Source organism: Mus caroli, unplaced genomic scaffold (genome assembly GCF_978045245.1).
Source record: "Mus caroli unplaced genomic scaffold, Mus_caroli_1 scaffold_8, whole genome shotgun sequence".
NCBI classification, from domain to species: domain Eukaryota; kingdom Metazoa; phylum Chordata; class Mammalia; order Rodentia; family Muridae; genus Mus; species Mus caroli.
In genome coordinates this window covers 46730401-46752858 of record NW_028227263.1, presented here as the reverse complement: position 1 = coordinate 46752858, position 22458 = coordinate 46730401, and the positions used below count along the sequence as shown (strand labels likewise).

The window sequence follows — 22458 nt, the reverse complement described above, 5'->3', positions numbered from 1 at the left end:
AGCATTTTTTTTTTTAAAGTAAGAGACAAGAGCTCACAATGTAGCCTGAGCAGCCTGGAACTCACTATGTATCCCAAGATGACCTCAAACATGTGGCCATCAACATGCCTCTCTGCCTTCTGAGTGCTAGAATGTTAGGCATGAACCACCAAGCGTGATTCTCTGCCTTCTTCATGCTCTCTACACTGTGTCACTTTTGGGGACCCTGTTTGTGCCACACCCCACTCCCTGCAATGTTTATCCTCCCCCCACCCCCCCACCCCGCCACCATGGCACTTCCTCTAGCCCTTGGTAGCTCCTTCTAACTATCTGTCTTCATCCCCTACCCGGGGCTTCCTCTCCCCATCTTCTATGCAGTCAGGTAGAATGGCCATATTCACTCCATCTATAAGGTCCAGAATATGTCTGCTTCACAGTCTCCCCTCCAGGTCTTAGCACTTCAGAGACAAAACCCACATGCTAAGCTTTCTGTCTGTCTGTCTGTCTGTCTGTCTCCTCTCCAGGGCTGGGAGTCTCCTGGAGAGGAGGCTCAGTGCCCTAAGGGGTTGGGTGTAGAGTAGGCAGTATTGTAGATGTCTCTCATGAACCACGGATGGATGGATGGATGGATGGATGGATGGATGGATGGATGGATGCAAGAGGAAAGAAAAGTGAATATTCAAGATGCTTGTTCGAAGAGACATCTTTCTTTTTCAACTGGGCTTTCAACAAAATCCTCTTAAATTATTATTATTATTATTATTAATTAATTTATTTATTTACTATATCCATCTTACTCATTCGAGCATTGGTTCTTTTTTCCCCCTTCTTTTGTGAGACAGAGTCTCATGTATCCTTGGCTCAATGTATAGCCAAGGAGAGCCTAGAACTTCCTATCTTCCTGCTTCTGCCTCCCAAGTGTTCCACCAAGCCTGGCTTCTCTGTTTTGAATGTTTGTGTGAATTAAATGCACAAATACAAACAAAATGCTTCAACCTATGCCTGGCATCCAGGAAGCACCATAGGATGCCTTTATGTTATTCTATAGACTTCTCACAAGAAGCCTCTGTGTGCCGGGCCCTAAAGCAGGCTGTACTATAAATTCTCTCCCACCTCAAAACTCCACAGAGACATATGAGCAGGTCCTCGCCCAGAGAAGACTAGATTTCACCTCTGCCCTACAGCTACCTTTCCTACCATGAACTGGGACCAGAGAGACTGGGATGAGCTAGGGAGGACAATCAGGTACTCTAGACAGTGATCCCCATCCTGGATGCAGACTTGGGGATGGGCTCCATGCTCAGGATTGAAGTCCCTCAGTCATCTCCTGCCCAGTCTCTTACCGGAGCTGCCGTGGTCATAGCGGTATGGCTCTGAGATGAAGTGAGGGAGTGCCATGAGCAGGCCTGCCGTGGCCACCAGGAGACCCCCATAGCCGATCATCCGGGGTCTGTGCACTCGGCTGCCGAAGTAGCTCACAAATAAGATCAAGGATACATTCCCTACCTGCAAAGGATGAAATGAGAATGAAGGCACGCCAGAGTCCTCAACCCAAGGGCTGCTGCCATCCTCTCTGTGGCTGGCTACCTTCAGTGTGCCCTTTTGTACACTGGGATGGCTGGTTTGAATAAGAACCATCTGGATGTGTTTGGAATGGAGATTCTAAGCCAGGCATGTTGACTCATGCATGCCTACCATCCAAGTACTCCAAAGAGTGTGGCCAAGGTATAGCTGGGAAGTCAAGGCCAGCCTGGGCTACGTAGTGAGGCCCTATCTCAACAACAAACAGAACACAAAACTGACAACAACATGCAGATTTTGTGTCTTCCTAGGAAAGGGAAGGGCCTCGTTGCCTTTTTAGAGGAGAAAAATAAGGATAAAGCTGGCTGGTCAAGTTCACTTTGGAGGAGGATGATCAGGGAAGGGATTCAGAGCTTCACGGCCTCGAGAATGAAAGATACAGTCTAACACCAGGGGGTTAAGGCTTGGAACTTCAAGTTTTAGACTCATAATCTCAAGGAGCTACAGGTGGAGTGGGCGAGCTCCAGGGTCCTCAAAGGGAGTGGGCCATATCAACAGGGTTTGCAGGGCTATTGACTGGGGTAGAGGGACTTTCCCCATTTACTAAATGGACTGACCTTCCCTTCCCACATGTGAGATCTAAGAGTAGCATTATGCTGAGACCATCTGGGAATGGGATGCTGTGCAGCTGGTGGGCACATTATCCAAGGAAAAGTATTTGACAGAAGTCTGATGGGCCTTGAGAGAGAAGAGCCTTCCCATCTCTGAGAGAGACAACATCTGGTGGGAGATGGCTGAGGCCCAGCAGAACTGATTTCCACTGAATCCGAATGCGTCGGCTCAGCTTCTCCCTGCCTGTCTGAGGACCTGTGGATCCTGGGTATCCTGGGGCCAGACCTCCACTGCAGTGTCACGCCTCCCTCTTGTCACTCCAAGGTCAGTCAAAGGGTATCCTGCAGGTAACTGGAGCCTCTCTCAGGGACAGAAGTGACTCTCTGTGATTCCTTCCTGGGACAGACAATAGCTACAGGATCCAAGACACAAAGGAGCCACAAGGAGGGTGGGTGTTTACCCAACTCTGGCAAACTAGAAAATATCTCCTGTTCTCTAGCAAAGGTCTCCTAAGGGCATGATGGCTAGGTCCTTTTTCCTACTAGGACGATCAGGACATGAGGAGGCTTTTCTAGGCTTCCAGCCTGGGCCAGGATGCTGCAAGAGGAGAGCTATGAGAGATTTGGGGAGCAGGCAGTGTTGGGGGCTGCATGTGGGCCTGGGGAGGAAATGTTTATGGGTATACGAAAGGGGGTGAGTGGAGGTTGGTGTGCAGGGCTTGCTGCTCAGCACGCACTCCTGAGGAGGGCTAGGAACAGTACCTCATTGAAAGCAGCTAGCAGCCCCGAGATCTGGCTGGACAGCCCAAAGCGCTTTTCCACTGTGGAGATGGAGCTCTTGAGGTAGCCAGAGATCATGAGCTGTGTCAGCTGCAGTAGACTGTGACATAGGACAAAGAACTGTAGGAGAGAGGCAGTGATAGTGGCAGGTGAACGGACACCATCAGAAGTCATGTGGGACAGAGGGAGAGGAGAACGTGGCCGAAAGATGAGCAAGGGATAGACAATGGGTAAACAGAGTCAGGGAAGGCAGATATATGAGAGGAGAGAACAAGAGGGAGAGAAGAGATGAGGAAGAGAGGAGGGAGGGATGGAGGAAGGGAGGGAGAGGGAGAGAGGGAAAGAGTTAGTTAATTGGAGTAGCCCATGGAGTCTCACTCAGGTTGACAAAATGAGGTAGAACTTGGGGACATGGGTGCTCCCAGAGACACACTTGACTAAAAATAGGAGCATCAGTGCCTTTCCGACCCTCTGATCTCCTCAGGGGTTGGGTTGGACTTTCCTCCCGGCTCTGTAGCACTACCCTCTTCCCCAGAAGGCTCTCCTCCCCACTCGCACCCATCTTCACGGGGATGCTCTGGAGGAGGACACTCCCTTTTCTGACTTCCCCAAGCTGTCCCACCCCACCTCACCCCAAACAACCCAGCCTTCCCGGAAAAAGCTGGCAAACCTCCTAGAGAAAGAAAAGCTTGCTTCTAGGAAGCAAAATCCAGGAGAACTTAGGCCAGAGCTTAACGTATTTTCTTAGTACTTTGGAGCCTCGATTTCTTCATTAGTACAAGGGCAGGAGCCCCACCTAGGATCACTGAGGAGAGTCATCCCTCGAGGGCTGTGGTGGGGCTCAGCAGGAGAACACTCATCTAGTAAGTTCATTCTTTTCACTAAAGCTGTAACAGAGAAGAGCCCGTGTGCAGCACCTTGCACAGGGTCTGACATCTATTGGGTGAGTCTTTCGGGCCCTTGTTGTGAAGTCAAAACTTCAGTGCTCACACAGGTTTAGGACTGCAGGGTTTATCTCTATTTCTCCAAGGGATTGAGCAGCAAGGGAGTCACCCCCACCCCCTATCATCTATAGGCTAACACTATCAACCTCTGCAAGGAGAGCCTGGTCGCCTTCTTTGTGCCCAGAACCAAGCTAAGAGCTTCCTTGAGTCATCTCACAAACTCATCCTCAAAGAGAAGAAGTGAGAAGGCAGACACTTGGTCTGGGGTACCAAGCTGGGCTGGGTGGTCCCTGCCCTGCCCTGCCCTGCCCTGCCCTGCCTGTACATACCTTGATGTTGTGGAACATCCCGCGGGGCTGTGCATCCTGATGTGAGTCCTGAGGCTCCACACTGACTTTCCTTTCATGCATGTCTTCTGTGCCCATTGTGGTCTTGGTGCTCCTGTCTGGCATCCGGGGCCCCTCACCTATGGGCCCAATGGGACATCCAACCCAGTGATGAGATAAAATCCCAGATAAAAGCCCTTGACCCGTGCAGTGTACTGTTTCCAGAAACTGTGACCTGGGTAGTATGGGGGACTGAGAGTCAGTCTCATCAGCCTTTCTGATAAGACCCCCTGGGAGGGCCTTTCCTGTGAGACCATGGGTCCCACCCATGTATTCCTGCTGGAGACCTTTGCTCTGTCCAGGCACACACTTCTGAAAGAGATAGAAAGAGTCCCTTTTCCCCCACAGCAAGCTCTGGGACAACCACCCTCATACTAAGTATGAGCTGTGTGGTCTTTCCGTAGGCTTTAGACTAGGGGTGGGGGTCAATGTTGACTCCCGAGCTAAGGGATAAAGGCTTTCCCTTTATCAGACAGATACCTCTTGTCCTCATAGGACAGCATCATGTACATAGCCACAGAGCTAAGCAGTCATGTCTGCAAGCCATGCATCAAAGCACACAGCTAACTCAGAATATATGTCACAGAACCTTTGCCTGGACAAACAGACGCAGAGCTGTTTGGGACCCCTGATCTCAGTACCATGTTGGCTTTCTCACATAGTAACTATAGCAACACATCCATTACTATCTCCTGGGATCTCCTGCTTCTGGCTCTCAGTGGAAACCCCAGAAGTACCGCCTACAGTACTCTACAACATCCTTTCAGCTGGAGACCAGAGCTTCCCCTGCACAACCCCCTCCATTTCCTGTGGGAAGCCTCCTCCATTGTTCCATGTCCCCCTCACCACAGGCTACAGTTTCCCCTCATTTCATGGCCTGCTGGAGACCTAAAAACACTTCTGAGGCAGTGGATTCTGTCTCCATTCCGGGAAGAAAACTCAAAGAGGGCAACCGAGACCCTGAACCTCCACAGGCCAAGGTTTTGTGTTCCTCACACAAGGTGCCTTGGAACTTGAGGACTATTTCTTTTTTTACGATTTATTTACTTATGTATTTTATGTATATGGGTACTTTGCCTGCATGTACATCTGCATACCAGAAGATGGCATTGGACAGTTGTGAGTTGCCATGTGGGTGCCGGGAGTTGAACTCAGGACCTTTGGAAGAGCAATGCATACTCTTAATCACTGAGCCATCTCTCCAGCGTCCTCTCCCCCTGCCCCTTTGTCCTCCAAAGATCACTTTTAAATGTGTGTGTGTGTAGGTGTGTGCCCACACGTCCATAGAGGCCAGAGGCCCTGGATTTCCTGGGGCTGGGGCTCCAAACCTTTGGGAGCCACTGATGTGGATGATGGGAATGGAACTCAGGTCTTCCAAAAGAACAGGGCACTCCCTTAACCATTAAAAGCCATCCCCCCAGCCTTGAGAACCATTAACACGTATCATGGTTAATTGTGATTGTCAACTCAGTGGGATTTACAATCACCTAGCAGACATATCTTTGGGTGTGTCTGAGGGTAGGTTCCAGAGGGGTTTAACTGAGGAAGGGCCACTTAGCATGATGTGGCACCATCCGCTGGCCTGTGGTCTCTGACTAAATACAATAGACAAAGGGCTATACAATAGACAACAGGTATACCAGCACTCGACTCTCTCTCTCTGCCGACTGTACATACAACGTAACTGGGCTACATCTTCTCCATAGTGATAGATTGTACCTATGAGCCCAAATACAACTTCCCTTAGGTTGTTTTATGATCAGGTATCAGACTCTAACTAGTGAAATGACTGATAAGGTATAATTCACATGCCATAAAACTCACAATCCAGAGCCAAGGGGTAAAGTGCATTTTGGGTTTTGTATGTTCATATACAGCCATCACCACTGCCCAGTTCCAAAACTCCCCCTTTCCACAGCAGGAAGCCTGGCACTAAGAAGTCATTTCTCATTCCTCCTTAGCAGGGTTCTGGAAACCCAAATTTACTTCCTGGCGTTGTGGGTTTTCTATTCTGGACATGTTACATAGATGAAATGATCTACTATGTGGTTGGTCACCTGTAACTAATGTTTTAAATTCCATAATATTTCCAAGGGTGCTCAACACTGTAGCTTCTGTCAATGCTTCATGCGTTGGTACAGATGATGGCGCTCTGTCACGCAGGGTAGATTACATTTTGTTGATGTATATATATATTCATCAACTGATAAACACTTGGGCCATTTGGAGTATTGTGAACAGTCACTGTAGCCTTTCATGGGACATACACTCTCAGTTCTCATGGGCACACATCTGGGAGTGGAATCACTGGGTCCTATGACAGATCTGTGTTTGACTGTTTGAGAAACCATCTGACTGTTTGCTGCAACTCTTCTAAGCTCAGCTCCAGCCCTGTCATTTGGTTGGCCTGGACCTAGGGCATGCTGGCAATGCCACATGGGGTGATTGACTAAGTGTGAGCAGGCCCAATGGAGAAGGGCACTGCATTCCCTCCCCTTGTCAGGCTTGTTCAAGGAACATGGAGAGATATGCCATTTCCAAGCCCACCAATAACATTCCAGTCTCTCTACACCTTTTCTGATAAGTTATGAGCAGCCTTTTCAGTGCTGGCCACCCAGGTAGGTGTGATGGGGTCATGGATGGTTTGATTATGATGGTGGGCATCTTTTTATGTTCATATTTATCATTTTTATAACTCTCCAGAGAAATGCCTAGACAGTAGCTGGAAACTTTTGAGGAAACGGAAGTGCGTGTGTTTGGGAGGAGTTCCTTTTGGGTCACAAACATCCAGAGGAAACAGAGGAGAGCAACACCTGGCAGGGAGGAGGTGGGAGGGGCACCACTGGGAAGGGGAAAGAGGAGGAGACTGCTGAGATCACTGAAGAGGGGAAGCCAGGCGCTGGTGGTGCACACCTTTAATGCCAGCACTTGGGAGGCAGAGGCAGGTGGATTTCTGAGTTCGAGGCCAGCCTGGTCTACAGAGTGAGTTCCAGGACAGCCAGGACTGCACAGAGAAACCCTGTCTCAAAAAAAAAAAAAAAAACCAAAGAGAGAGAGAGAGAGAGAGAGAGAGAGAGAGAGAGAGAGAGAGAGAGAGAGAGAGAGAGAGAGAAGAAGAAGAAGAAGGAGGAGGAGGAGGAGGAGGAGGAGGAGGAGGAGGAGGAGGAGGAGGAGGAGGAGACACTGAGAGGGCCACTTCTGAACCTAAGCTCCTCTCACCAGCAGAAAGAAGCCTGTCACCGGCTGCCATCTGGGTCTTGATATGCATACACAGCACATGAATGCTTTTCAGAGCTCTGTGTCCTATGTCCTTTGAATCTCCAAGCCTCTGAGAAGGGATCCCAGCAGCTCAGTACAGATGTTAAACTTAACAGCCCTCCTTGGACAGATCCAAACAGAGAGAAAGCACAAACGTCTTTTTCTGTCTTGGCACACTCTAACCTAGCCAGGTCACCTTGGCAGCAGGGCCAGCATACCCCAAATCCTGGTCTGGGGCTGTTGGAAGCTCAGATGGAAGGTCTGAAGTCACCTATGTGAAGGAATAGCTCAGAACGAAATGCAAAGAATGGATGAGAGAGAGGAAGAAGTCAGCAGGTCAGCTCAGAACATGCATCCCCCAGCCCAAGGCTAGACCCTGGACACTCAGCCTGGGCTTCTGAGCACGCTGGAGACAATGCTCCCTATACAACAGTCACATCCCCTCTCCTCTCTGCCCTCTCACCTGCTCTTCCCAAAGCGTCACTCACTTGCCTTAGGTGAGCTTCTACTTGCAGCCTCACTCTGGGTCTTCCTGAAGCTTCCACCTCAGCCTCCTCTGCCAAAGCTCAAAGTCTTCCTGGCTCATTCTGTCCGTTAGCGAAATATCTATTTCTGGTGCACAAAGTCCAAGGCTCTACTCTTTGGGTTGGGGAAGAAGCCCAGCAATATGCTCTGGGCTTTGAGAGCAGTCATCTCCCTTAACATCTGCCAGCCAAAACTGCTCTTTAGGAGCTGGTCAGGGCGAGCCTGTGGTGCAAGGCTGCTCTCATGAACAAGAGCTGGTGCTCAATCCAGCTGCAGTCACATGGGAAGGGGGAAGACTTCAGAGACCAGCCTGGCCCTTCCCTCCCTGATCACTCGTTCCTGGAAAGGCTCAGTACCACTTTCCAATGCATAGTACCTCCTAGAGTCAGACTGCAAAATGCAACGCCTGCAAATGTAGAAATGAATACAGGCTTCCTCAAGTTCCCCTCAAGCCTCCAAGGTGGGCCTGAACACGTCTCTTGTTCTTTCTGAGCTCCAACTTCCTCAGCTTACAGCTATGGATGATATTATCTACAGATAGGACCTATGACACACTGCTCCCAAGTATGGCATGGTGGTGATGGAAAAGACAGCAGAAGTCAGATGTAACCACCCCCCCCACCCCCCCACCCCCGCCGGCAGGTAGGTCAGTGACCTAGGCAAGTTACTCACTGACCTTCCCCTCTCCTCTCATTTGAAGCATTTCAATACAGACTTGGCTAAGTCCCCCTCCCTCAGTTTGTCACCATCACGTCATGCCCCATTTATCCACTTGCGTCCCCCTCCACAATCAGATACTTCATCAGACATAGCATAAAAACACACACAGTTTTCCATTTCTTCATGTTTCTACTGAAGACTCCCATATCTTAGGGACTTTAGACTACATAATACTGTGTGTTTCTAGTTTGCTAATCTGTCTTTTGTCGGTGTCTCGGGAATGAAGCCAGGATCAATGAAGGACAGAAAATCTCTTCTATTTCCTTAGGCCCATGAGGCAGGTGTCTCCCAGGGCTGGACTTCAGACTGGCACCCACCAAAGAGCCATTTTCCACTAATCCCAGATAAATCTTCCAAAATGTCCAAGACAACACATCCCAATTGGAGCTACCTCCTGCTTCCAAATTATCTTCTTTGTTCTGGCAGAGCCATAGACTGTCTCTAGATTACCTTTTTCCTTCCTTCGTCTAGGCTCCAGTCAACCACAAGACCCTGAGAACTGAATTCTCTCTGATTGCACTCAATGGCCCTAGGGTCAGTGACCCAGGTTTAGAGCCTGGGCTGGCTGGTCTTATGTCAATTTGACATACAAACTAGAGTTATCTGAAAGGAGAGAACCTTAATTGAGAAAATGCCTTCATAAGATGTAGCTGTGAGATATTTGCTTAATCAGTGATTGATGGCTGAGGGCCCTGCCCATTGTGAGTGGTGCCATCCACAGGCTGGGCAAGCCATGAGGAACAAGTCAGTAAGCAGCACCTTTCCATGGCCTCTGCATCAGCTCCTGCCTCCAGGTCCCTGTCCTGCTTGAGTTCCTGTCTTGATTTCCTTAGATGATGAAAAGCAATATGGAAGTGTAAGCAAAATAAACCATTTCCTCCTCAACTGGCTTTTTGGTCGTGCTGTTTTGTCACCCAACGGTGACCCTAACTGAGACAGAGCACAAGAAGCTACAGTTCAGCTATGTAGCCATAGAAGCCATGTAGTCCCTTTGGCTTCTCACATCCAATGCCTCCTCCCCAGTGCAGGAGGCACCCACGAGAACCCGGGCTGCTTGCTCGCCCAATGTGCCTATCTGCACACTGGACCTCTAGAGTCATGGCCTGTCCCCACACACATGGCCCTGCTGGTCTATTGGTCTTCAGACACATTTTTCACCCTCTTCTTAGTTTGTTCAGTCCAAGCAAGTGGTTAAACTGCTCAATACAGGACTTCATTAATCTGATCAACTCTTTAGGGGGGACCATCAACAGAATACTGGCCCCCGGGGCTTTCACTTTATCCTGCTCCCAGCTAGTCCCTCCTCTCTTCTTCCCTGCCTCTCTCCCTCCCTTCTTCCTTCCTTCCTTTTTGTTCCCTTCTCTCTATTTTCTCTCTCCTTCCTTTCTGTCCCTCTTCCTTCTCTCCCCCTTTCTTTCCTATCAACAGAGAGAGTCTCCCTATGTAGTCCAAGATGATCTCAAATTTGCAAGCCTTCTGTCTCAGGCTCCTAAGTTCTGGAATTACCTGCACACACTGTCATGCCTGGCATCTTCAGAGCCTTTGGTCCCTCCTGTCCCAGGTCCATGCCTTTTTATAGTTCCCACCCATCCTGCACTGCCACGCTGTGGTTCTTATCTCAGGTCCCTGGCCACCCTTCCCCACTGCACTGAAAGGTTTTGAAACAAATTTCCAGTTTTTCAGCTCTCCTGCCGATCAGACAAAGCCCAGAGAGACGCTGCAGGGTCTACTCAGCTGTGGCTCACAAGAAATTTACCTCATTGGGAATCTCCGACTTACTAAGTGGTACTCGTTTCCCTGGTAGAGAGTTCATCCTGCTATCAGCAATTTGTCCTGCCATGAAACACCACCTGCTTCAACTAAAGTCTGCTTACACGAAGCAATGAGGTATTGTTACATATAGAACTAGAACCAGTGAGCTGGATGAAAACTCTCTCTGTGGGCAGTGATGGGGTGGCCATTGAAGACCCTACTAAACAGTGGTCTCTGGTCTCTCTCTCTCTCTCTCTCCCTCCCTCCCTCCCTCCCTCCCTTCCTTCCTCCCTCCCCCCCTTTCTGTCTTTCTTTCGTCTTTTATTTTTTTAAACAGGGTCTCACTATGTAGATCTGGCTGGCCTGAAACTACAGTGTAGACCAGATGGTCCCAAGCTCACCGAGAGCTTGGACATGTGTCAGCATGCACATCTAGTGTGTTACATTGTGATCTGAGGGGGAAGCAGGGCTACTGCAGAGCAGGTAGCACCAAATGCAGGACTACATTGGGTGTCCATGTATCTGCACATCCTCAGAGTGTGCAACCAGGGCTTGGGATGCCTGTGGGCAAACAAGCTTGGAAAAGAATCCCAGAGCTGGAGAATGGATATCTGGATATGAGCCCAGATCTGTCTGACTGCTGGGCTCCTGATGTCAGCCATCAGATCTGCACTGATGGCCTTGGAACAAATAGAATGACAGTCGCTTCTTATTCTGGTCACTTCTTATTCTGGCCCAGCTTCCCTTCTGTGAGTTGTCAAAGGTGGCCACATTGCCATCTGTCATTTTACCAGCCTGTTCTGTAGCTTTCTGTAGCTTGTGGGTCAGCTCACTGGTCAGTCAGGTGTTTCTTTCTGTGATCTGAAGGGGCTAAGAAAGGAAAAGTGGGGAGAAAGTTGAGAGGGCCTCGGCCTAGAGATCCACAACCAAAGTGTGGGTTGGAGCCCTCTGGAAAACTACAGCAACATCAGCCAAGAAATGCCAAGGCTTGAATCTGAAAGAGTCAAGACATGGTACTTTCTATAGAATGTTCTAGCTAGTGCCTTACAGAAAGCAAAACCTAGGACCATGGCTTTATGGCTAGCAATCAGAGGGCTTTCGTAAGGTTGGAACAATGGACCTTGCTGCCCACCACCCACCGGGAGGATGTGAGACTAAGGGCTTGCTCAACTTCAAAGACTCACTTTGTCAGCCTTGGCCCCAAACTCATCAGCGGGTTTGTTTGCAAGCCCGGCCACCAGGCCTCAGAATAACTTATTTCCTGCTTATGGAAGACTGCTTAGTTACTTTCATCTGATCCAGGAAGCCCCACGGAACCCACTGGAAGCCACTCCCCTCTCACCTCCCACCCCCTCACTCTCTACCCCCACCAGCAGCTCTTTGTCTCTCCCCACCATCCAGTCTCCACACTGCCTTTACCCCAAGGTCCTGTGCTCTTCAGCTGCATTCCAGGATTTGTTTTTGTTATTTTTCTAACTTCGGTGTATAAGAAGAAACAACACACCCATCCTTACTCTCTCTCTCTCTCTCTCTCTCTCTCTCTCTCTCTCTCTCCACACATACACACACACACACACACACACACACACACACACACACACACACACACGGTGCTAAACACACATACACACTATGTCAGGTCATCAAAGGACCTGCACACCACACATAGAAAAGGCAGAGGTTGTGACAGGGAAACCCTGGCCCAGGGCCTTCATTCAGCCTAGTTCCTTGAGGCAAAAAGCAGCCTCTGGACTTGTCCTGCCAGGAGGCGCTTCTGGCTCTGGGATTTGTTTTGAAGCCTGCAAAATCCTGGCTTGCTGAATGTTTTTCAATTCATTGCCAGCATTTTTTTTTTTTTTTAAATCAGAAACTTTCACAGCTAACTGCAGATTTTTGTTTTTGTCTTGAAAGATCAGCAGATCTAGTATGGACTCAGCTGTCCATGGTGCTGCGCCTGCTCAGAGAAGTTTGCCCCGCTGGAGCCTCAGCAGCGGGTGTCTCTTGCACATTTCCTGGGCCCCTTTCTCCTGCTTGTGGATTTCCTCGTCTGCCCCAGAACCCTGAGCTTGGGAGCCACCTGGATAGGGCGCCTGAGTTTGCTAAAACACTTTGAAGGTAAGGAAACAAGCCAAAGGAGCCCAGAACATACCCAGTCATAGCAGACACACAAGTGGTGTGTCTTTGGTTCTCGAAGTGAGAGTAATGATTCATTCCAGGGCCAGGGAGAAGGCTCTGTGGGAAAAGCACTTGTCTTTCTATTCCCAGAATTCACTTGTTGGAAGAAGAAGACAGGCTCCTCCAAATTGTCTTCTGATCTTCAAAAGTGCACAGTCAAGTGTACTGTGGTGTGCATACGCGCACGTGTGCGCACATATACACACACACTAATAAAATGTAATCATAAAAAACGAACCTCACACTCTGAGTCAGGGATGGTGCCCAGCGTTGGGATGGCAAGTCTGGCAAAGATATGGAAACAATGGAGACGCCTGGAGCAGAAGACTTCTTGAAGAAAGACAAGGGGAAGGGAAAGAAGAGGAAGAAGGTGGCCGCAGCAGTGGTGTGACAGCATAAAGGTTGAAAGGGGATGAAGGTCTGAACCTGTCCTACCCTGTGTCCAAACAGAGCAGAGAGAAAGGAGACCGCCATCAGACTCACCTTCCAGGATAGTGGATTGGACTCACTGGGAAAGCTACTAGCTCCCATTACCAAAGGCAGTGTCTAAGCCTGGGGAGGGTGGCGTCTAGGTGACAGATAGTGACTGAGCCGTCTCATTCCTCAAGATGGTGGCAGACCCCTTTCCAGTGGTGTGAACTGGGGGCATCTCCTGAGCCCTGCCTCCTAAGATGTCCTGGCCTCCTGCAGACTGCAGCCCAGCTCCTTCAGGTTGGTCTCTCTCTTGCAGGTGCTCTTGCAGTCCTGAGGCCATCCCCACAACCCTTCAGCCATGGTCAGCTGGCCACTCTCTTGCTACTTATGCCTTTCTTATCAGCTTCTTATCAGTTTGATCGGGCTAACTCCCCCAGAGCAGTGCTGAGCTGTGGCCTATCCAGACAGAGCTGGTTGTAAATCTGCTGAACTGCTCTAGACAAAATACTTAGGATACAAAACTTTGTTTGCGCAGCACAGTTATTAGTATGATCTTAGACGGATTCCCCCCCCCTTTTTTTTCTTTTTCTTTTTGTCTAAGCCTCAGTTTCCTTCTTTACCAGTTTCTTCTAGACTCTGCCATCAGTTACCTAGCAACAGCAGCCAGGTACAAGCCTGGTTTGCTATAAAAGGACTGTTTGGCCTTCCTCTCTCTGACCCCTCTCTCTTTGCTCTCTCTCTCTCTCTCTCTCTTTGCTCTCTCTCTCTCTCTCTCTCTCTCTCTCTCTCTCTCTCTCCTCTTTCTCTCTCTCTTCCTCCCTCTCTGACCCCTCTCTCTTTGCTCTCTCTCTCTCTCTTTGCTCTCTCTCTCTCTCCTCTTTCTCTCTCTCACCTCTTTCTCTCTTCCTCCCTCTCTGACCCCTCTCTCTTTGCTCTCTCTCTCTCTCTTTGCTCTCTCTCTCCTCTTTCTCTCTCTCACCTCTTTCTCTCTTCCTCCCTCTCTGACCCCTCTCTCTTTGTTCTCTCTCTCTCTCTCTCTCCTCTTTCTCTCTCTCACCTCTTTCTCTCTTCCTCCCTCTCTGACCCCTCTCTCTTTGCTCTCTCTCTCTCTTTGCTCTCTCTCTCTCTCTGTCTCTCTCTCCCCCCCCCTCTCTCTCACCTCTTTCTCTCTTCCTCCCTCTCTGACCTCCTCTGTCTCCTCTCTTTCTCTGTCCCTATTCCCTTTTCAACCTCCCTTCTTATGTCCCCAAATAAATGTCATTTTATACTAGACTGGAACCTCAGGGGAGGGATGCCTCAGTGTGGACCTGCTAAGGCACCCCCTTCCACCACATTACAAAATACACAAGCCAGTCTCAAAAGAAATGCCCTGGGCCTGATATTTTGCAGATCTCAGAGGCAGGCTCCCTCTCTTCTCTCTACACTCCTCTACACCAGAGGTCTAGACTCCCAGTCTCAAGTTCAAGGCCCCTGAGAGCCTTGGGCTTCATCTATCCATTCCTGCAGAACATAGTCCTCCAGCCCCAGTAGACTCCTGCCATTCCCAAGATTAATCCTCTCGGCCTTTATTCATGCCATACCCCTGATGGACTGGCCTCCCTCTCCCTGCCCATTGCTTCTCAGGTCTCACCCCAACCCAGCTGAAGAGCAAGCTTGTTGATTGAGTTGAGCTCGTCCTCATGAGGTAGCTGACCAGACTGGAGCCTAGTTGACTCAGAGTGACTGTGGGGCCTCAAGTTCTAGTTTCTAGTGTGACCTGGTCCAGCATTATGAAGGAGAATGAGTCCACGGCAGAAAGTGTGGAGGGAGTCTCCAGACAGCAGCTGGGCTTGGCTGTCATTTGGGGGAAATTCCTTTTGGAAGGACCCCTGGGTGGTCTGCTGGCGGGGAAAATGACCTCAAGGTCTAGCTGTTGATTTTAGAGGGAGCTCGGTCAGGATGGAGGGTGGGGGCAGGCACTCTGGTGGTTTCCGAGTTGGGTCAGGGGCCAAGTGCTGGGACTTTCTGTTCCTAGTTCTGGCCCTGATTATCCCATGTAAACCCAAGATAACCTTAAAAATAAGGACTAGACGTTGGGGTGGGGGTGGGGGTGTCCTGAGCCTTGGGGAAGCAAGACAGTCTCCTTATCTAAACACGAAGCCATTGGCCCAAGGCCATGCTGCCTTCCCCTGCCCCAGAAGAAAGCTCATCAGGCACTCTGTTTGAACCCATTTTCTCATTCCTGCATCACAGCACAAATCTGGGGGCCTTAGTAAGGCTCAGCCGCCACACATAAGGTCACCCCTGTGGACACCAGGCAGGGGCTGGACCTGGGGCACCTTCAGTGTGATTCTGAAGAAAGAGGACAAAGGGAGGCCATTAAGAGCCCAGACTCCACAGGGGGCTTGGGTGTTGCAGAGTCTGACTCTGATCAGATGTGTGGCCCGAGGTCACGGGTCTTTGGCTTCTTTTCCTCATTTGTAAATGGGGCAGAAGTCTGACTTGAACTCACAGAGCTGTGATGCACAAGTAAGGTCCTGATCAATATCCCAGGACACAGATCACCGAGGCCTGGCCACTCAGCTCTTCACATCTTTCTAGAGCCCCATTGGACTCTATATGCCCAGGGAGCCATATGAACTCCTAGTGTCAGAGTCTGTTGGCTTTTCTCAGGTATCTCCAGTAGCCTCCTCCCTTAACCTGATTGCTCACTGAGCCTACAACATGCCCAGCCCACTTGCCCTTCTAGAATATACATTCTGTTCAGGCCTTGCTGGCTGGTGCTCCCTCCACTAGAATCTTCTACCCTATCTGGATGTAGACCTGCTTCCCCAATACTGGACAGCTTTTTTCAAAAAACCCTTTTTTAAACTTTGGCTTTTTCTTCTTCTTTTCATTATTATTTTCCTTTAACAAAAAAAAATGCCTTTATTGTAGTGAGATTACAAAAAAAAAGCATCACACAGTTAGATTAAAACCGTCACTCAACGGGGCCTAGCAAACACATAAGTGGATGCTCACAGTCAGCTATTGGATGGATCACAGGGCCCCCAATGGAGGAGCTAGAGAAAGTATCCAAGGAGCTAAAGAGATCTGCAACCCTGTAGGTGTAACAACATTATGAACTAACCAGTACCCCAGAGCTCTAGACTCTAGCTGCATATGTATCAAAAGATGGCCTAGTCGGCCATCACTGGAAAGAGAGGCCCATTGGATATGCAAACTTTATATGCCCCAGTACAGGGGAATGCCAGGGCCAAAAAGTGGGAATGGGTGGGTAGGGGAGTGGGGGGGAGGGTATGGGGGACTTTTGGGATAGCATTGGAAATGTAATTGAGGAAAATACGTAATAAAAAATTTTTTTTAAAGTTTCTTCAGACATGCTAAAAAAAAAAAAAAAAAACTCTAGCTGAAGGCCCATTGTGATTGTCACTTAAACGATTAAAGGTTGATGCCACCCTTTAACAAAACAAAAACAAAAAAACAAAACAAAACAAAAAACCTGTCACTCAAACACTGCCTAATCCCAAACTGTACATCCCAGTGAACGGCTACGTAGTTTGAGGTCAGCCATTCTGAAGCCACAGAGTTTCACCTGGGGTTTTACATGTTCATAATCAATTTCATTTAAGATACACTTATCCACCACAAAAAATAAAAGAAAAACATGACAGTTGAAATTAGAAAAACAATTAGCTTTATCTTTTAGTTTGACACTCCCCATTCTCTCTCTCTCTCTCTCTCTCTCTCTCTCTCTCTCTCTCTCTCTCTCATTCCTTCTTTCTTTTCTGGGATTCTGAGCATTGACCTTAGGACCCTGAGCATGCTAGGCCTGAGCTCTACCACTGATGGGCACCACAGAGCTGGGACCCAGGACACAGAACCCGTTACTCCCATCATCCCAGCTCTGTCTGGTCCCACCTGGGTCTTGTCTCTTATACCTTCTAGCCCACTAACATGGGCTCCTTCCATTCTCAAAGCCCCTATATGCTTCAATCCCCCATACTGATTCAAAGGCCCAGTCGGTCCCTGCAGAGAGGCCTCTGTCCTGCTGTTCCCTTCACAGACCAAGTTTATAAGCACAGTGGGGGACCAAGGGACTATCCCTGCCACCGACTATGAAAATAGAGAACTAGAGTCCCTGAAAGGGATAGAGGCAGGCAGACTGGGCATGGACTCCATGATCCCTTGCTAAGGTCAAGGCCAGACCAGCATCTGTCACTTCCAAGACCAGTCATGGGAGAAGTAACACCCCCCCATGTCTGCTCCCAAGTCAGTGGCACCCAAAAAATAATTTGTTTTGTGGGGAGACAATGGAAAAGTGCACAAGGTAGGCCAGAATTCAACAGTATGGAGTGAGGATGAGAAAGCAAGTGACAGAGAGGAGAGAGCACCAATATGAGAAAGATGAGTGTTCTGGCCTCTACCCTGCAGGTGAGTTGCTGGGTGATCTTGGACAAGTCACTTGCCCTCTCTGAGTATCTGTTTGTTAAAAGGGAGGGAAAATTTCATTGAGTTCCCATAAAGTCCATGGGGCAGAGCTGGGATTTGAACATGAGGCTGATGGTTCTCTCCCTCAACTCCTCTATCTTCCCTGGAAAGATCTCATTTAAACAGAGTACGACAGCGAGCTAGCCACAGTGGCCACACCTAGAGTAAGCAAGGATGAACTGGGCTGTGTGTCTGGTGGCTAACACTGTGCATGGTGGCTAGCAGGGGCTTCCTCTGGCTTGGACAGCGGCCCCCAGGTAGGCTTTATTTGGAAATGTTGGAAATGTCAAATTTCTCAAGAAAATTTGCAGTGGGCAAGGACTCCCTAGAAAGGGTATAGAGGCCAGAGAGTGGTTTCCCTGGCTCTCACCATAGGGACAGTTTGGGAATATTAGTTTTCTTCCTGCGCAGACAAGGGAACTCAGCTACCCAAGGGCACATGCAAACTGTCAGGCTAGCTCTGTGGGAGACACATCTGACTCTCCTTTCCCTTTGGTGTCTGTCTGTCTCTAGTAGAACAGCTGGCCCTGGACTCTTCAAAGACTGAGAGTCATCTGTGTCCCTATTCCTGTCCACTGTTCTGAGCTTGACCAAAGCACCAGAGGGAGGCTCAGTACAGTGGACAGGACGAGGGATACAGATGTCTCCAGAGGGAGGCCACCTCAAGCTGTGTCTCCTGCTGGTGTCTCAGTGCAAGAACTCATACTAGCTTCCTGTTATATATGTGTCAGAGATCAGTTAGAGAACCCAGAGCCAAGCCTTTACAGGGGGGAGGACAATGCAGAACTAAGAGTGTAAGTCTCTCCCCTGTCACGGGATCTCCAATCCCTGCATTTGTACTGAAGAGGTAAATAGGAATTTTGTTTGTCTGTAGCTCATAAGCCCTGTGAATCCATCTGAAGGAAGGTAAAATATTGTAAATTGTGAGTTGTTTAAGAGCCCACTGCCCAGGCCTGGGACTGGGAACAAAGCGAACAGCCCCCAGGCCTGCCAGGGCAGGGCTGTTGTTAAGGCATTCCTAAGAATATCTTAACTGTGAAGATAAAAAGAATTCAAGGAAGCAGGCAAGGCTATCTTGTCTGAGTCCCCACCATCTGGCCAGAACCTCTCCTCTGTCTATTGCCCCTTGGCGCCAGGTAAAAGTCATACATCAACTGGTTGCTATGTGAACAAAGATAAGCCCCCAGCCCACAGGAACAAAGTCCTGTTGCTCTGTAATCCTTCTGTTAATGTTTGAATAAGCCAATAGTGTGTCGTTATGCTGAATTCCACACCCCTAAGCCCCTTACTCCATAAAAACTCCTAGCTTTCGAGCCTCGTGGCCGGCATCCGTTATCTCCTGTGTGAGATGCATGTCGGACCGGAGCTCCGTAATTAAACGTCCTCATGTAATTACAGCAAGAGATGGTCCTTTGTGATTTTTTGGGTGCACGCTGAATCGGGAATGGGGTGGGGGTTTCCCCACTAGGTCTAACACATCCTACTAAGCCAGGGTCAGGGGTGCCCACCTGTGATCCCTGCACACTGGAGGCAGAGGCCAGAGAGAAGCGTGTCAGAGCTGAACCTGGACTACAAGCAAATCCTGTGGCACCAAACCCAAAATAAAGCCCAACCCTTCCCTCAACCTGACCTCATCTTCCTCTCTCCAATAAAGCCTCCTTAGAGCAAATACCCATCCCCACCCTTCCTGGTGTCCCAGGGTCCCCAAACTGTGTCTGTTACACTGCCGAGTCTGTTTGGCCTGGAAGCAAGCCTGGCCTTGCTTGGGTGGGTGTGAAGCCATCACTGCAGCAGACAGGCAGTGGCAGGGAGGCCAAGGGTTACTGTAGGGCATCCAGCCCGGACTGCCTGTGTAAAGACCTTCTGTTCCACCATTGTCACAGGTGGGTCTGTCACTCTGACCTGGCCACTCTGTGCTTTCCTCTTACCACTCCACACTTGGCTTTAGGAAGTTTCCAGACACTTCCCCTCTAGCCTCCTCAGACCCCACCATTACCCACTCCAGGTAAGTGTCAGCAGGCCTCTCCGAGTGCCCTCTCTGTGTGGATCCTGAGTGTCTGAAATCTGTCTGTCAGTCCCTTTGGGCGTTTGTCCCTGTGGGTTGGTAGTTTTCTGCCTTTCTGGCTCACACTGACACTCCCCTCTCACCCTCCAGGTCCTTGCTGTGACTCTCCTTCAGAGCCATGTTGTGTCTGTTCCTCTGTCCTGATCCTAGTCTGCCCCTTTGTCCTGCTGACACCTGTTGGTCCCTGTGTCTGTTTGCACATTCTCTCTGTCTCTCTGTCTCTTTCTCTCTGTCTTTCTCTCTCTGTCTCTTTCTCTCTGTCTCTCTCTCTGTCTCTCTCTCTCTCTGTCTCTGTGTCTCTCTCTGCTTCTTCTCTGTGGTCCTCTACTTTGTCCATCCATCTCTACTTTGCCTCCCTCACACTGGGGTGGTGGTGATGAGGGTTGGGGATTAGCTTAATGGGGCTGGGCAGGCTGGCCTTTCTAAGATCTTGGGTCTCTAGCTCAGCAGAGTGGTTTGGCTTGGCTCCCTGTCTCCAGCCCAGTAAACTGGCTTCCCTTCCTGCCCCTCTCATTCACTCATATACCCTCTCTGAGGTCCACAGACTAGGGGAGAGGGGCTTGCTCTGTGCAGAACTAAGCCTCTGTCTCCTCAGCACACCAGAGGCACTATATATAGTCTCTCCCCTTTCCTGTGGCTGGAGAAGCCTCCAGGCTCCCTCCAATTCCTTCCGTTCCGTCCCCCAGACTTACCTATTCTGGGCCCCATGGCTGGGGAAATGCAGAGAATTGTGGCCCCCAGTCCAACCTGGAGCTTAGCAGAGAGGAAGTGAGCCTGCCAGTGGACAACGGGAGACAGCTCCTGAGAGAGCAGCAGGGACCGTCAAGGTAGGACTGTCCCTCACTTGGCTATATTTATTTGGCCACACTGGACAACAGCTGCCCTCAGGTCGGGCGTGGTAGAGGCCCTGCTCAAACTGACCCCTCCCTGAGAGCTCTTCTGGGAACTTGCTCCTTTATCTAGCTTTAGACCCCCCAACCCTTGCAGTGTCTGTTTCTTTGGTTCCATGAATTCCTCTGATCTCTAGTTGGGACAGCCCGGGACCAGGAGTTGCAAAGGAGGCGGGTTTGTTTAGGTCCAGCCCCCATGCAGCGAGGAGACTGGTCCCTCCCTGAGGCTTATGGTTATTTCCTGTGCGAGCAGCAGAGGCCAGAGTGAGAAGCTGTTTATGGCTCTTAAGTTCAGGACCATTCTAGAGACAAACATTCCAGAATGTTCAGTCTCTTTGCTGCAATCCTGGTCACCGCCTGAGCTGCTTTTCCTGTGGGGCTGCTGTTTTCCCAACCCTCTATGAGCTCTGAAGCAAGCCCTTGCTTCCCTCTGAGCCTCTGTCCTGTCTCCCTCATCCCTCGCTAATATCTGCCCTTCCCATCTGCGCCACCTAGATGAAAGGGGAAGGAAGGGAGGGGGAAAGGAAGCAAGACAAAACAGTAAACGTGAAATTTTTAAGAGATATCTGGACAAAGGTCTTCTAGACGGCTGGAAGAATGATCCCGTCCCAGTGCTGGCCCTAGCCAAGGGACAGGCATCACAGGAGTTCCTGCAGGTGTGAAGAGTTCGACAATAAATAGAGAAACCAAGCCTGGAGGCCGGAGGCTGAACTGGAGGGAGGGGCAAGAGGCGGGGCCTTCACTGGGCTGGGGAGGAAATGGCAAAGCCTGCGCGTGAGGCTCCCTAGGGCCCATTCATCCAACAGCCTTGGATTCCTCCATTTCACAGTCTGAGTCACATGCCACAGAGCACCCCACTTGTTGGGGAAACATGTCTTGCTGCTCCCCGCCCCCACCCACCATGCTAGAACCAGGCATGCCCTTCAACCCAGGCTCTCTTCTTAGGGAAGAGTTGGCCCCAATTTGATACAGAAATGAGCACAACTCCATCTCCAAAAGGAGACCTGTGCATAGAGTGGGGATGTGAGTTGAGAGTCTAGCTTCCTCGGAATGCTAGAGAGCTTCCTTTAGCCCACTTGGCCATAGAAAGCTGGGACATCTGAGATACAGATCTGGCTGGAGCTTAGGCACTCAGCCAGACGCCCAACACTTTCTGAGTGAAGGTGTCATTGAAGGACCAGCAATATGAGCACGTGACCATGGATGAAGGCCAGCAATTGTGACAGACTGAAAGAAAAACAGACTCTGTCCTAATTGGGAAGCCAGATTAGATCTGGGCTCTCACCCTTCAGTACAAAGTCAGCAGTGAGTCTTCCTAGAGACTGGAAGACAGAGAACCTTCAAGATATCAAATTACAGGTACAGAGCTGCAAGAAGGAGGGTCCCTTTAAACAGGTAGAAACTCTCTTATCACTGACTTAGCCTCAGGAACTGAGGCTCTTTGTATGAAACCAGAATATTCATGGACTCAGATATGCTTAGGTGGAACAAAGGTCAGCCTGTGAAACTTGAGCTAACAGGTCCTCAGACAGTTCCTGAACTAGTAGTTGAGTCGGGTCCCATCCATAGGAGCCCTAAGCTCTGTGCTTGCTGCCTTGCTCCCTGGCCTAGCGTACTTGAGAACATTGGTGTTTGCTACAGCCTGCACACTGCACAGCCCCATGGGCTGTGTGGATCCTAGCACCATCTGCAGATTCCCATTGTTTGTGAAACTTGATGCCTTTTTAAAGCTTCGCCTGCTGTTGGCATGGCTTGCAAAACTCTGCAGCTCCCAGCATCCTTGACATTCTCATGGTCCTGTGGTTCCTGCCAAGCCTGACGCTGTGGTAAAACCCTGAGCTGTTGGCAGAACCAGGGCCCTTCTCTCTGAGTAGCCTACGTAGAGACGGGCCTTTCTGTAAACCTGACACAACAGGAGACTTCATCTGTGGAGCCATCTGCTTCGGGTTGCAGGAAGAAGGATGCAGG

At 49.9% G+C, this 22458-nt stretch overlaps 1 protein-coding gene across 1 annotated transcript in view; it reads right to left on the bottom strand.

Annotated features, from left to right (window-relative positions):
* Slco2b1 (solute carrier organic anion transporter family member 2B1) overlaps positions 1 to 20768 on the bottom strand; it is a 48301-nt gene extending 27533 nt beyond the window's left edge. The window contains exons 1-4 of the mRNA XM_029479789.2: positions 20293 to 20768; positions 4165 to 4301; positions 2874 to 3011; positions 1323 to 1485 (exon numbers count right to left, since the gene is read on the bottom strand). Coding sequence (XP_029335649.1) covers positions 1323 to 1485; positions 2874 to 3011; positions 4165 to 4301; positions 20293 to 20308 — 454 coding nt within the window. The 5' untranslated portion in view covers positions 20309 to 20768. The remainder of the gene's footprint in view (positions 1 to 1322; positions 1486 to 2873; positions 3012 to 4164; positions 4302 to 20292) is intronic.
* Positions 20769 to 22458: the final 1690 nt, after the last annotated feature.